The 15415-nt window shown below is 43.0% G+C and overlaps 1 protein-coding gene across 1 annotated transcript in view; it reads left to right on the top strand.

The window, feature by feature from the left end:
* Nucleotides 1-15415, top strand: part of LOC308517469 (NXPE family member 3-like) — a 61196-nt gene that overhangs the window by 17805 nt on the left and 27976 nt on the right. The window contains exon 2 of the mRNA XM_081088616.1: nt 5971-6078. Coding sequence (XP_080944742.1) covers nt 6016-6078 — 63 coding nt within the window. The 5' untranslated portion in view covers nt 5971-6015. The remainder of the gene's footprint in view (nt 1-5970; nt 6079-15415) is intronic.

Below are 15415 nucleotides of genomic sequence, written 5' to 3'. Positions count from 1 at the left end.
AACAAAATAAATGAACAAATAAAATAGAAACAGACTCATAGATACAAAGAACAAATTGATGGTTGCCAAATGGGAGAGCTCTGGGGATGAAAAGATGAAGGGTTTTAGAAGTACAAATTGGTAGTTATAAAACAGTCAACTGGATAGGAAATATAGTCAACTAGAGGCCTGGTGCATGAAATTCATGGGGCGGGAAGGAGAGGGGGGAGCCCTCAGCCCAGCCTGCTCCCTCTCCAGGACCCCTTGGAGGATGTCTGATTGACGATTTAGGCCCAATCCCCAGGATCAGGCCTAAACCAGCAGTTGGACATTCCTCTCACAATCCTGGACCACTGGCTCCTAATTGCTCACCTGCCTGCCTACCTGGTCACCCCTAACTAGCCTGATTGCCCCTCACTGCCTTTGCCTGCTGGCCTGATTGCCTCTAACTGCCCACCCCCTGCTGGCCTGGTTGCCCTCAATTGCTCCCCTCTGCCAGCCTAGTCACCCCTCACTGCCCCCCCTGCCAGCCTAATTGCCCCCAACTGCCCCCCCCCTTGCCGGCCTGGTTGCCCCACGTAGCCTGCTGTTCAGTCGTTTGGTCATCCCTCACTAACCCCCCTGCCAGCCTGGTCATTGGCAACCATCTTGTGAGGGTGTGAGAGTTAATTTGCATATTACCTCTTTATTATATAGGATAATATTGTAATAAGCATGTACGGTGCCAGGTGGGTACTGGAAAAATTGGGGGGAACACTTTGTAAAATATATGATTGTCTAAACCAGTGGTTCTCAACCTTCTGGCCCTTTAAATACAGTTCCTCATGTTGTGACCCAACCATAAAATTATTTTCGTTGCTCCTTCATAACTGTAATGTTGCTACTGTTATGAATCGTCATGTAAATATCTGATATGCAGGATGGTCTTAGGCGACCCCCGTGAAAGGGTCGTTCGACTGCCAAAGGGGTCGCGACTCACAGTTTGAATACCGCTGATCTAAACACTATGCTGTACATCTGAAACTGACACAAATAAAAAAAACTTGCAAAAAAATTAATAAGACAAAAAGAACAGAAAAATAATTAAAACATGAGAAGGAAAGTTGAAAGAAAATGGGGTATCAGGAAACTTTTGGTCTGTTTGTAGGCTCTGGAACATTTCAGAGTGTTTTTGAAGAGGTCATAACCTTTCTGGGTCTTGTATCTTTATCTGTAAAATAAAGAGGTTGAGGCCGGGGCCGGTTTGGCTCAGTGGATAGAGCGTCGGCCTGCGGACTCAAGGGTCCCGGGTTCGATTCCGGTCAAGGGCATGTGCCTGGGTTGCGGGCACATCCCCAGTGGGAGATGTGCAGGAGGCAGCTGATCGATGTTTCTCTCTCATCGATGTTTCTAACTCTCTATCTCTCTCTCTTCCTCTCTGTAAAAAATCAATAAAATATATTTTTAAAAAAAAAAAAAAATAAAAAAAAATAAAGAGGTTGAGGGGAAAAAAAAAAAAAAAAGAAACTTGCAAACTAAGACCACATGGCTAAACTGGGGTCATATTGCCTCAACATTACCCAAAATCCAAGTGCTATGATGTGACAGAGCTGAGTGGTGGGAATTTTGTTATTTCCTTATACTCCTCTGTAATTTGAAATTTTCATAAATAGCATACATACACACACCTTTACTTTTTAAAAAATTGAGAGAGAGAGAGAGAGAAACATAGATGTGAGAAACATTCTGTTGCCTCTTGCACATTCCCAACCAGGTATTGAACCTATGTATGTGCCCTGACCAAGAATAGAACCTGCTGCCACCTTTTGGTGTATGGGACAATGTAGGGAACGGCTCTAGGGTCAAGTCTCGGGCTGACCTGTGGCAGGGCCACAAGCAAATCCCAACCTGGAGGGCAGAACTCTCCTAGCATAATTAAGCCTGACCTTGTAGCCCTCCCTAATTCATTCCTAAGTAGCTAATGGGCTGTGGGAGGTGCAGCAAGTGTTGCCAAAACAAGCACATTTGTATACATGTTAATCTACCCTTGTTGTTTAGGTTTTTTTTTTAATTAAAATCTTTATTGTTCAGATTATTACAGTTGCTCCTCTTTTTTACCCCAATAGCTCCCCTCCACCCGGTTCCCACCCCACCCTCTGCCCTTACCCCCCCCCCGTCCTCATCCATAGGTGTACAATTTTTGTCCAGTCTCTTCCTGCACCCCCCCCCACACTCCTTTTCCCCCCAAGAATAGTCGGTCCACTCCCTTTCTATGCCCCTGATTCTATTATATTCACCAGTTTATTCTGGTCATCAGATTATTTATTCCCTTGATTTTTAGATTCACTTGTTGATAGATGTGTATTTGTTGTTCGTAATTTGTATCTTTACCTTTTTCTTCTTTTTCCTCTTCTTAAAAGATACCTTTCAGCCTTTCATATAATACTGGTTTGGTGGTGATGAACTCCTTTAGTTTTTTCTTATCTGTGAAGCTCTTTACCTGACCTTCAATTCTGAATGATAGCTTTGCTGGGTAAAGTAATCTTGGTTGTAGGTTCTTGGTATTCATCACTTTGAATATTTCTTGCCACTCCTTTCTGGCCTGCATAGTTTCTGTTGAGAAATCAGCTGACAGTCGTATGTACTCCCTTGCAGGTAACTGTCTTTCTCTTGCTGCTTTTAAGATTCTCTCTTTGTCTTTTGCTCTTGGCATTTTAATTATGATGTGTCTTGGTGTGGTCCTCTTTGGATTCCTTTTGTTTAGGGTTCTCTGTGCTTCCTGGACTTGTAAGTCTATTTCTTTCACCAGGTAGGGGAAGTTTTCTGTCCTTATTTCTTCAAATAGGTTTTCAATATCTTGCTCTCTCTCTTCTTCTGGCACCCCCATAATTCGGATGTTGGTATGCTTGAAATTGTCCCAGAAGCTCCTTACACTATCTTCATATTTTTGGATTTTTTTTTCTTTTTGTTTTTCCGGTTGGGTGTTTTTTGCTTCTTCGTATTTCAAATCTTTGACTTGATTCTTGGGATCCTCTAGTCTGCTGTTGGAACTCTGTATAATATTCTTTATTTCAGTCAGTGTATGCTTAATTTCTAGTTGGTCCTTTTCATAACCTCGAGGGTCTCACTAGATTTCTTGAGGGTCTCACTAAGTTTATCAGCGGTTTCTAGAGAATTCTTGAAAAACCTTAAAAGTGTGGTTTTGAACTCTATATCCAGTAGTTTGCTTTCCTCCATTTCTGTCATTTGTGACCTGTTTCTTTGTCTCCGCATTTTTTATGCTTCCCTGTGTTGATAGAGTGGCTTTCTGTGCTAGGTGTCCTATAGGGCCCAGTGGCTCAGCCTCCCCAATTACCTGAGGTGGACGCTCTTGGTGCACCCCTTTGTGGGCTTTGTGCACAGTCTTGTTGTAGTTAAGCCTTGATTGTTGTAGGTATCACTGGGAGGAATTGACCTCCAGACCAATTGGCTGTGAGAATCAGCTGTGTCTGCAGTGGGAGAACTTCTGTGTTGGAGACACCCTTCTGGGGCAAGACTTGCTTCAGTGGGGCTTTGGTGCTCACTGAGTCTGCCCCCGAGTGTGTCCCCTATGGATCTGAGGAATTGTAATCTGGATGGTCCCACTCTGACCACTGGGTACTCTGGCACTTGGATCTCTAAGGAGGTGCTAATCTAGCCTCTTCCTGAGGCTACCCATCAGGAGCCCATCTGTGAAACAATGCAAGCTGATGTGGGGCCTTGGGCCTTCTTTTGGAAGTTCTGGGTTTCTCTGACCCAGCTGCAGTTTGTTAGGTAATTTTCAGACTGCAAAGGGCCAATCCTTTCATATGCAAAAGCCTCTGCGCACAGCTTGGGTGGGGCAGAGTCTCTGGGGATCAACAGGGTGGAGCAAGCAGCTATGGCTGATCCTCAGTCCTACCCTAAGAGGCTCCGTGTCTCAGTGTCCCGGTAATCGCTGCAAGTACCTCTAAGAGAAAGCCGCCTTCGAGTTCTGACTGATGCCAGACAGTCCAGTTTCTCCTGTATGAGTCTGGGTCCCCAGAGACTCGCCCTGAACTGGAGTTCAGAGCAGTCAGGAGCTTGAGACTCCCTCCCGATTGAAAAAGACAACCGTGTCCTCAGCTGCCAGCCCTTTTCACGTGCGCCTCCATACCTCTGCTCTTTACTTCCACACTGCACCTCCTCTGAGTCTCAGTGTGCTTTTCTCTTTCCTTCTAGTTGTAGAATTTCCACTCAGCCAGCCTTCCTGTGGTTCTGGATGATGTCCGTTTTGTCTTTTAGTTGTATTTTTGAAGTGGTTGTGCGAGGCAGCAATTTCCGGTGTTTACCTATGCCGCCATCTTGGGTTTTTTTCCTACCCTTGTTTTAATCAGACTATAAAATAAAGCATCCGCTTGCAGGCTGGGTCTTTCATGTCCTCATCCAGGCATGGGAGATCCACCGAGCCCCAGCTGTGTTCTCTTGTCTGTCTTTTCTTCAATCCTTCACCACCCCTCCTCAGGTTCACCGTTGGCCGTGCTGGCGCAACACAGGACAACACTCCAACCCACTGGACCACACTAGCCAGGGCCCACACCTATCTTTTGTAGATATTATTGCTTCTCTCTTCAAAATGAATGTCTGAATTTTTATAATGAGTAAGTTTAAAGGAAAATGTTAAGAAAAAATAGTGTAGACAGGATATGGATATTGCAAAATCATATGAAATTCCTAGTGTGTGACTGGAGGTTAGGAAATTCTGATATGGTTTGTACTGCCATTTTTACTCCAGCTGATTCAGTCTTAGAATCTAATTTGCACAAATAACAATGATCATTGTTGTTGTTGTTTTATTTCTTTTTTATGGTTTAAGGTATTACGTATGTCTCCTTTTCCCCCCGATCGACCACTCCCTGGCCACTCCCACCTCCCATTGATCATTGTTTTGGCATATTTGTATTTCTCTTCAGATTTGATATTCCAGCTCTTTATTTAACCTTATATTATTTCATCGTATGTATTTCAGGGCGGTGGGCATCGACACGCTGAAATCCACTCTGACTCAGACCTGTCACCTCTCCGTCACCCTCTGGAATAACCCATGCTGACACTCTCAGATAGATAGATGCCCTCTTCTCCTTCATGCTAAAGTCCTCCTATTATGCAGGGGTGGGAAATCTCTGAGCCTCTGGCGGGCCACATAAGGCCCATGAAACCATTTGGTCTAGCTCTGCTAAGGCACTAAGGGTGAGTTAATTAAATGTTTGACCAAAGCCATGACCAGTTTGGCTCAGTGGATAGAGCGTCAGCCTGTGGACTGAAGGGTCCCAGATTCGATTCCAGTCAAGGGCATGTACCTTGGTTGCGGGCACATACCCAGTGGGGGGTGTGCAGGAGGCAGCTGAATTGATGTTTCTCTCTCATCGATGTTTCTAACTCTCTATCTCTCTTCCTCTCCTTTCCTCTCTGTAAAAAATCAATAAAATGTATTTAAAAAAAATGTTTGACCAAATATTGTAGGCTCATTTTTAAGTTGATAATTTCGTATGGCCCCCAAATGATGTTATAAATACCCAAATGGCCCTTGGCAGATAAAAAGGTTCCCCATCCCTGCTTCTGGAGATATTATATATCAATAGAAGAACTACAATTAACACCAAACATATTTTATGAAAATTTACAAGTGAATGACAAGGTATGTTCTCTCACTGATGTTTTTGGCGGTGTGTTGAAGTACTAGCTAACCCAATTGTGAAAGAGGTCATTAGTGCAAAGACCAAGAGGCACACGTGACAACCCAGAATGGAATGTTACTAGACACTGCTCACTGGAAGCTGCAATTGTTTCAAAGTCCAGAAAAAGAGACTTTAAATTCTGGGGGAAACCTAGGACTTAGAAAGGTGGATTTTGAAAGACACAGGGTCTGGAATAGTTTATAGTATCAGGCAGAACATGTACCTCTCTTGGAAAGTTACAAGAAGTAACTCAGTAACTTAACAAGCCTATTAAATTTTTATTTTATATTCCACCTAGATCCATGGTTCATACTGGTTACTTGGGAGAAAAATCTACACCGCCATGGGTTCATTCACGGGGCAACCCAAGATTCTTCTGACTGTGGTGTTGGTCGTCCTGGCTTGGGTGAGTACTACCCTTGCTCCACTACCTCTTGTCGCTGGCTCATTTGTTCTCTCCTTGTGCAACCTCAAGTTTGAATTGATTACTGCCTGATATCCGGGAGAGGGGGCTGAGGGAGCTCTCAGTTTCCTTCCGTCTGCCTCAGTGGAACTCCAGTGGCAGCAATTGCAAGGTGAAGCCTTACCCTTAGGAGAAGGGTGGGTGGTTGGGTGTTGGGGTCTATTAAGGAGTTAGAAACACAAACCCAGAAGAGATTGTTCCAGGGAAATCCCAGTGGAGGGGAAGGGGAGCAATTCACATTGTTTTTAGCTCTCTAACCCTTTCTGTCACAGTGTATGAGATAGAAGTCTGTGGTGTCCAGTCCTGCTTTTTAAGCACAGAAAAAGTCAGGGATTCAAGAAAAAAATCCCTGTCCAAAAGGTGAGTGGGCAGTTGGCTGGAGTGACCTTTGTGGTGTTTTGGAAGACCTTGGCTGTGACACGAAGCTATGAATACCTGTAAGAGAAGGCATTTCCCTGTTTGCCCATAGATCATAACTGGAGTTTGGGGGTTTAATGTAGCTATAGGTACATTTTGTTTGGCCTGTTTCAACTTATGCTTAAAACAATTGAATGGGTTATTGATATTTAAACAGTATGATATTTCACATAAAAATATGAATTTCTGATTTCTCTTAAAAGTGGTTTAACCTCAGGACAGCAAGTTCACAAATTGGTCTTTATTCTAATAGCACGGAGGGGTTTGGTATGGAAACCCTAATTTTTTTAATGTTGACAAAAGAAACGTCCAATCCTGTAGAGAATTTTTCTGAATTTACTTGAGCCAAACTGACAATTACAGGAAGCAAAATCTCAATGGATTGAGAAAATGCTCCAGAGAATGGCCGTTTTATAGCTTACTTTATACATTAGAATCAAAGGAGGAGATGTTACATGAAAGGGGGGCGGGATTTACATGAAATTCATTGGTGGTAAACTAGGGAGGTGGAAGAAATCAGAGCAGGGAAATCTCTGCGATTGGATAAAGAGTACAACAGAGCTCAGCTGGCGTGGCTCAGTGGTTGAGCGTCAACCTCTGAACCAGGAGGTCACAGTTTGATTCTTGGTCAGGGCATATGTCCAGGTTGCGGGCTCGATCCCCAGTAGGGGTTGTGCAGGACGAAGCCAATCAATGATTCTCTCTCATTGATGTTTTTATCTCTCTCTCTCTCCCTCTCCCTCCCTCCCTCTGTGAAATCAATAAAAAAAATATTTTTTAAAAAAGAATAAAATGGAGAGGCAGATACTTCTTTTAAATTGGAGGATACAGGATGGTTAACAATGAACAGTTAAGCATGTAGAACATAGTATTTGGGGAGCAAGATAACAATGAGGGGTTCTGCCTGGCTGGTGTGGCTCAGTGGTTGAGCATTGACCCATGAACCAGGAGGTCACGGTTGGATTCCCATTCAGGGCACATGCCTAGGTTAAGGGAGGGCAGTGAGCAGGAGGCAGCCAATCAATGATTCTCTCTCATCATTGCTGTTTCTATCTCTCTCTTCCTCTCTCTGAAGTTAATAAAAATATATACAAATATATTTTTTAAAAACAACAACAAAATGACAATGAGGGGTTCTGTGGTCTCAGTGGTATGAGGTTGTACTCTGAGGGTCTGGAAAAAGGGGGTTGCTTAAACTTTCAAAGGGTATGTTATTTTAATTTTATTTCCCATTAATCCTCATCCGAGGATATTTTCCCATTGGTTTTAGAGAGAGTGGAAGAGAGAGGAAAAGAAAGAGAGAAACATCAATGTGAGAGAAACACATCAATTGGTTGCCTCCTGCACATGTCCTGACCAGGCCCTGGGCCAGGGAGGAGCCTGCAACTGAGGTACATGCCCTTGACTGGAATCAACCCAGGACCCTTGGGTCCGCAGGTCCATGCTCTATCCACTGAGCCAAACCGGCTAGGGCTCAAAGGGTATGTTATTTTAGATGCAAAAAGACAATAGACTTGCATGCATATTAGCATAACCAATGGACACAGACACTGGGGCAGTGGGAGCTTATCCTGGAGGGTGTGGGATAGACAGGCTTACTTCAAGTAAATATTGACCTTTGTCAAGGAAACTATAGGCCTAGGATGTCACCACCTGCCACGGCTCGCTTTTAGTTAGGACTTCTTGAGTTCAGATCATCCTGTTGTTATTGGTGCTGGAGTTCTTGAGTTCCCCAACAAGAGGAAACCCCAGAGAAATTTCCAGACAGATTTTTTTTATTAGGCTTATGTTTGAGCACAAAAGAGGCAGCACAAAAGGAAGGACGGTCCTCTGAATTGGCTTGGGGACTGAGTTTGCTTGGCTGTTTTTATAAGCTGGGGACAAAGTGGGTGTGTGCAGACCAATCAGTAGAAATCACCAATCCTGAAAGGACATGAAAAAAGAAACAATAGGCTTTTGGGAAAAGGAAGTTTTGTGGAATTTTCCATGTCAGGGCAGGAAAAGCAAGCTATTAGAAGGGAGACAAAATTCTGCAATTGCTTTGAGCAGAGTGTGAGGGGGTAGTGACATTCAGATCTGATATTCCTTCTAGCTACCGCATCTTACTGGCTTCCTGGTCACTGAGCATTTTTCCACTCTTGGGCCCAAGTCCTTATACTGTCTCACTCTGTGGTTACTTTCAGTCTTTGAGTTTGTAAGGCCCACCATGCAGGCCTCCCCGATCTAGTCAGGTTTAGTAAGTGGCCCCTTTTTGTCCACATTAAAAATCAGATCCAGCCGAAACCGGTTTGGCTCAGTGGATAGAGCGTCGGCCTGCGGACTGAAAGGTCCCAGGTTCGATTCCAGTCGGGGGCATGTACCTGGGTTGCGGGCACATCCCCAGTAGGAGATCTGCAGGAGGCAGCTGATCGATGTTGCTCTCTCATCGATGTTTCTAACTCTCTATCCCTCTCCCTTCCTCTCTGTAAAAAATCAATAAAATATATTTTAAAAAAAAAATTTAAAAAAAAAAAGAAAAAGAAATCAGATCCAAATAAAGTATTGATTTCATTTCCAGAGTAAACTTTCACTGTGAGAGAGTGAGACATCTTGGTGCAGCAGCCAAAACTTTCCACTTTTTAAAAAGTTGAATTATAACATACATGAGAATATATAAATCATAAGTGCTCCATTAAATAAAAGATAACACAGCTGTGTAGTCATCATAAGTCAAGAAATAAAAATTACCAGTACCCCAGAAGCTTCCGTTTTTGCCTTCTTCTCTATCACTATCACCTTCTCTTCTTTCCAACTATAAACATTATAGTTTATTTTTGCCTGATTTTGCATTTTATGGAAATGTAATCGCATACTATGTATTCTTTTATGTGTGTGTTCTTTCATTCTAAAGGCAGGAGAGTAAGAAGCTAGGAAAATTCTTTGGCAGGTAGAATGGGGAAAGTGAAACAGATTGCTAATTCACACTGGCCTCATCCAGCACCCTGCCTCACCTGCTGCCTTCTCCCTTGTGTGACCACCTCCTTAAGCATTAAGCCCTCAGGACCATGAGGTTCTCATCAGCATCCAATAATCTTAGGAACAAAGCCTCTGGTCCGTTGACCATCAACACAGAGTTTTGGTCAAACTAGAGATAACACCCAGGCCTCAGTTGTGTTTCAGCTCCGAACCCAGAAACAGCAAAACCAGAAGAAGCGATGCCTTCGCTGACATCAGGACCAGATGCAATGACTAATGACCTCCTACCATAGTGCAGACCAATCAGTAGAAACCACCAATCCTGAAAGGACACAACTAAAAGCTGATGAATATTCTATTGTGATCCTTCCCTGAGTCCTCCCCTAAAGTCCCTGTCTTTAGAAAACAGGTAAAAAATCCTCAAGACAAGGGACCCAGTGCACTTGCACTCTCTCTATCTCCCTCTGTTGGTACCTTCCTCCTGTCCCCTTATTTCCTCAAGACATGTACTAGTATCTTCACTTTCCATCTCCTAAACTCCAATAGCACTTTGGCTTCTGTAACTTGTCTCCTGAGTCCATGCAGCCCAGCTGGCTCACTTCTTCTACCTCTGTGACTTTCTAAATAAACTTCTTGCACTAGAGTTCTTGGCTCTGAATTCTTTCTTTGCTGAACTCAAGAATTGAGGTCAAATACCGCCACTAACAATTCTGTTTTTATGAGAGTCATCCATGTTGTAGTGTAAACCCATGATTTGCTCATTTTATGTTAGTACTCTAGTGCTGTTAGTACTCTAGTGTATATGAATATATAACAATTTACTTATCCATTCTACTATTGACGGCCATTTGGATTGTATTCAATTTTGAACTATTCAAAATATTGCCTGGTGCACATATGCATGCCTTTCTGTTGAATATATACCAACCAGCTAAATTGCTTAGTTCTAAGATATGCAAACATTAACCTTTGGAACAGTGCTTCTCGACCTTCCTAATGCCGCGACCCTTTAATACAGTTCCTCATGTTGTGGTGACCCCCAACCATAAAATTATTTTCGTTGCTACTTCATAACTGTAATTTTGCTACTGTTATGAATCGTAATGTAAATATCTGATATGCAGGATGTATTTTCATTGTTACAAATTGAACATAATTAAAGCATAGTGATTAATCACAAAAACAATATGTAATTATATATTATGAAATATTTCTAATTACAAATAAATGAAATTTTGTCTTGAAGCATGGTGTAGCACGGGTAACAGTCTTAATATAACAACAGTAAACTACATTGCTACATTTTGCGACAGTATGCGTAAAAAGCCAACGTCAGTGTGAAGGTTGAGATAGCTTCTTTCTCACCAGATCAGAAATTCTCGAGGCAGTCTTTGCAAGAGCACAACGAAAATCATCTTCCACAACAAGTCTACTTCTGTATTTAGACTTGATAACCAACAAGCTGGAAAATGTTTCACAAAGATATGTTGTTGGAAATGGAAGAAGAAGGCGCAACACAGTCTCAGACAGAACAGGATATGACTGCAAACACTTGATCCAGAATTTTGTAACTGGCATTGTAGAGAAATCAGTTCTCGCAGCATCGTTGTTAATAAGTTCAATGAACTCCTCTTGTGCTATCTCAGGAACATCTTCAACTTTGACTGCAAATGGGCTTCTGGCAAGTGCAAATGGGGTGTCAGGCAGATTTGGAAAGTATGATGAAATTTCGTCGGCAAGCTTGTGCAAGTATTCTTTCACAGAAATTATCATCATAATCCTTTTGTCTGGTTCAATGTCATGTTCCTCAAAGAAAGCAGATAAGGTAGGCAACATGTAAATTTTATTTTCTCCAATTTTTTTTTGCCAAAGCTGAAGTTTCATTTGGAATGAATGGATCTTTTCAGACAAATCGAGGCATGTTGCATTTGGTCCTTGCAGTGATAAATTTAACTCAACCAAGTAAGCTATTTTCTGCAGTTCACTTTTATCACCGAAAAGTGCTTCAAACTGCTGTCTTGCTTTCTGATTAAAAAACGTTTTGAGTTCATCACAAAGCTTAAAAACACATTTTAAAATTTTTCCTCTCGACAACCATCTCACTTCAGTGTGAAATAGCAGAGCATTGTTCAGTGCATCCAACTCATTGCAGTTGCGAAAACAGTCGACTGTTTAAAGTGCTCGCCTTGCCCTGGCTGGTTTGGCTCACTGGATAGAGCGTCAGCCTGCGGACTGAAGGGTCCCAGGTTCGATTCCGGTCAAGAGCATGTACCTTGGTTGCGGTCACATCCCCAGTAGGGGGTGTGCAGGAGGCAGCTGATCGATGCTTCTCTCTCATCGATGTTTCTAACTCTCTCTCTCCCTTCCTCTCTGTAAAAAATCAATAAAATATATTTTTAAAAAAATACAAATAAAGTGTTCGCCTTTACAAAATTGACACAACTTATGACGCTTTTCATTACTTCTTATAACTCTTGTGGCAGCGTCTTCATTGTTAATATTTGCCGATGAATCATACAGTGAGTTCCGATGACTTTTGGTGACTCATTCAGTACCAAACGTTGAAATCCAGATTGACATCCTAGCATAGCTGGAGCACCATCTGTGCAAACACCACAGACCTTTTCCCACGAGATCTTATGCTCTTTCAGAAATGAACCAACTGTGTCAAATACATCACGTGCAGTAGTTGTCATTTCAAGAGGTTTGCAAAAAAGAAACTCATCTTTAAAGTCGCCATCATTAATATACCTCATGTAAACCAGTAACTGTGAACAGTTTGCAACACCTGTAGACTCATCAAGCTGGATACTAAATATTGGAAGTGGAGCAGATTTAATTTCCTGGATTACCTGATCAAGAATATCAGCAGACATGTCATCTATTCTTCTGCGGACAGTGTCGTTAGATAAGGAAATTGCACTCAATTTCGTAACAAATTCGTCTCCAATCATAACTCGAACAATGTCTTTGGCCGCTGGCAACAGTAATGATGTGAGGTTTCATAGCTCTGGCGATTCTGAGTGCCACCAAATATGAAGCTTCAACGGCTGCTATGTTTTGTTTGTGGTGCTTGCCACCAGTGTCACGTCTGGCTTTCTTGAGTCCATCAGCTTTGCTTCTAAAATAGTTGGTATCCTTGCCGGCAAAGCTCGGATGCTTGCTATCAAAACTGCATTTTAGTTTGTTCGGCTCCATAGATTCGGCTGATAGAACTTCACAACAAATAACACATTGCGGTTTCTCAATTCCTGCTGTAATTACTGAGGTAAAACCATACTGTAAAAAATCCTCACTATATTTTCTTTTCTTAACGTTCTTCTCTACACGATCCATTGTCATGGGATGGTTTGCTAATGAAAATAATATATAACAGTAGCTTTAATAATACAAAAGGTGATACATGGCATAGTTCAGTCAATTCAGTTCATTAAAGTTTCCTATGATTTACCATTCTCTGTGTTGTTGTTTTTACATACCTGTTACTATCACAAGGGGGCAGTATTCACATCAACCACAGCTGAATGTAAAAAGACCGATCAGCATCCAGATTAAGTTCCCATGGTACAGATACCTTTTTTTGCAGTAGTTGATGATTTTACAGTACGTGATTTTACATTTACCCAGTAATTGTAATTCATGAAGTGTCGTTTTACCTCCAATACTGCTGCTTTCAACAGAGTAGCTGCTTTCTACACAGCAGCTGCTCTCTACACATGTGTGACTGGTCCGCATAAGTACATTATGGCGCCAACCCCGTCACATACACCTGTATTTGTATGGGGTGTATGTGATGGGGTTGGTGCGATGATGTCATCACGCCGGGTACTCGTATGTGGGTGTATCTGCATGTGGGCAGACCCGCCTGGAGATGGATAGAGGAGCTGTGTCTCAGTTCCTAAGATGATCGAAAATGTGTTTTCCGATGGTCTTGGCGACCCCTGTGAAAGGGTCGATCGACTCCCAAAGGGGCCGTGACCCACAGGTTGAGAACCGCTGCTTTAGTACCTACTGACAAACAGTGTTGCAAAGTGGTTTTCCCAACTTATGTTCTCACCAGCACAATGAGAGATTCAGTGCTTAACATCCTCACTAACATTGGTATTGTCTTTTAGTTGTAACTTTTCTTTGAATATGTAAAGGTATTTCATTGTGGTTTTAGTTTGCAATCCTTTTCTTACTAATTCAGCTAAGCACCTATTCATATATTTATTGGTCATTGACTTTCCTCTGTGAAACAATTAAGTTGTTTGTCTTTTCTTATTAATCTACTAGGGGCCCGGTGCACGAAATTCGTGCACTGGGGTGGGGGTGTCCCTCAGCCAAGCCTGCCCCCTCTCACATACTGGGAGCCCTCAGGGGATGTCCTAGTGACGGCTTAGGCCCGCTCCCTCTTCCCCTTGGGGATAGGGCCTAAGCCACAGTCTGGCCTCCCTTTGTGGGAGGTGACCGGGCTGATCAGGGGAAGGCACCAGCCCCATCACCCCGCTGCTGCACCCACTGCCAGTCACCACAGCCAGCAAGGTATTTTCATAAACACAGACTTCAGTCCCTTCACCATAAAAAAAAAAAAAAAAAATAACAACTTTCTTTAAGCATTTTCAAGATGTATCTTTCATATAATAATAATTTCTTTATTATTTTTTTAATCCTCACCTGAGGATATGTTTCCATTGATTTTTAGAGAATGTGGAAGAGAAAGGGAAAGACAGAGAGAAACATCAAAGTGAGAGGAACACACCCTAACCAGTTTGGCTCAGTGGATAGAGCGTCAGCCTGCGGACTCAAGGGTCCCAGGTTCAATTCCAGTCAAGGGCATGTACCTTGGTTATGGGAAAACCCCAGTGGGGAGTGTGCGGGAGGCAGCTGATCAATGTTTCTCTCTCATCGATGTTTCTAACTCTCTATCCCTCTCCCTTCCTCTCTGTAAAAAATCAATAATATATATATATTTTTTAAAAAGTGAGAGGAACACTTTGATTGGTTGCCTCCTGCATGAGCCCTGACCTGGGCCCCAGCCAGGAAGGAGCCTGCAACCTAGGTACATGCCCTTGGTCAGAACTGAACTCAGACCCTGCCATTGGCAGGCCAAAGCATTATCCACTGAGCCAAACTGGCTAGGGCAGGATATGATATTTCTTAGCCCTCCAGCAGCGGACCTTCGTTTTTTTCACCAGGAGTGTGGTGAAAAACCCTAGATCACTTTTCGGATTCTTATTACCCAAGTTACTAAGAATATTACCAGTGGCATACAGGGAGCTTAACCAATGAGCGGTCAGAAAAGGTGTTTCCTCTATAGTTCACACCAATCGCCGGTTTGGCCCTCCACCTGCACCCCAGGACTGATGCCTCTGGCCCAGGCTTCAGGCCTGGGCAGGAGACCCCCATATCCCCCCATCACCGGCTCTGCCCTTGCCCAGGCCTGATGCCTCGGCCAGAGGCGTTGACCCCCATCACCCTCCAATTGCCAGATCAGCCCCTTGCCCAGGCCTGACGCCTCCACCAGAGGTGTCAGGCCTGGGCAGGAGACCCCCATCTCACTTTGATCACTGGCTTCGGGGCAGCTTCTGGGGCCAGCCTGTGGCATGGGATGGCGGCTCGCACTGGCAGCTGCGTTGTCCTGCACTGCCTGCAGTATGCAAATTAGCCGCCATATTTGTTGGCAGTTAATTTGCATATCACACTGATTAGCCGATGGGAAGCGTAGCAAAGGTACGGTCAATTACCTTGTTTGTCTATTATTAGACAGAATAGGAGTTCTTTAGAGATTCTGAATACAAGCTCCTTCATTTGTTGTGCATGGTACAAATATCTTCTCCAGCTCTGTGTCATGCCTGCTTTTCATTCTAATAGTGTCTTTTGAGTAAAAGAAATATATTTTTTTAAAAATATATTTTATTGATTTTTT

Source organism: Myotis nattereri (genome assembly GCF_964212035.1).
Source record: "Myotis nattereri genome assembly, chromosome: 4".
In the NCBI taxonomy this organism is placed as follows: domain Eukaryota; kingdom Metazoa; phylum Chordata; class Mammalia; order Chiroptera; family Vespertilionidae; genus Myotis; species Myotis nattereri.
This window is presented reverse-complemented; position numbering and strand designations above follow the sequence as displayed.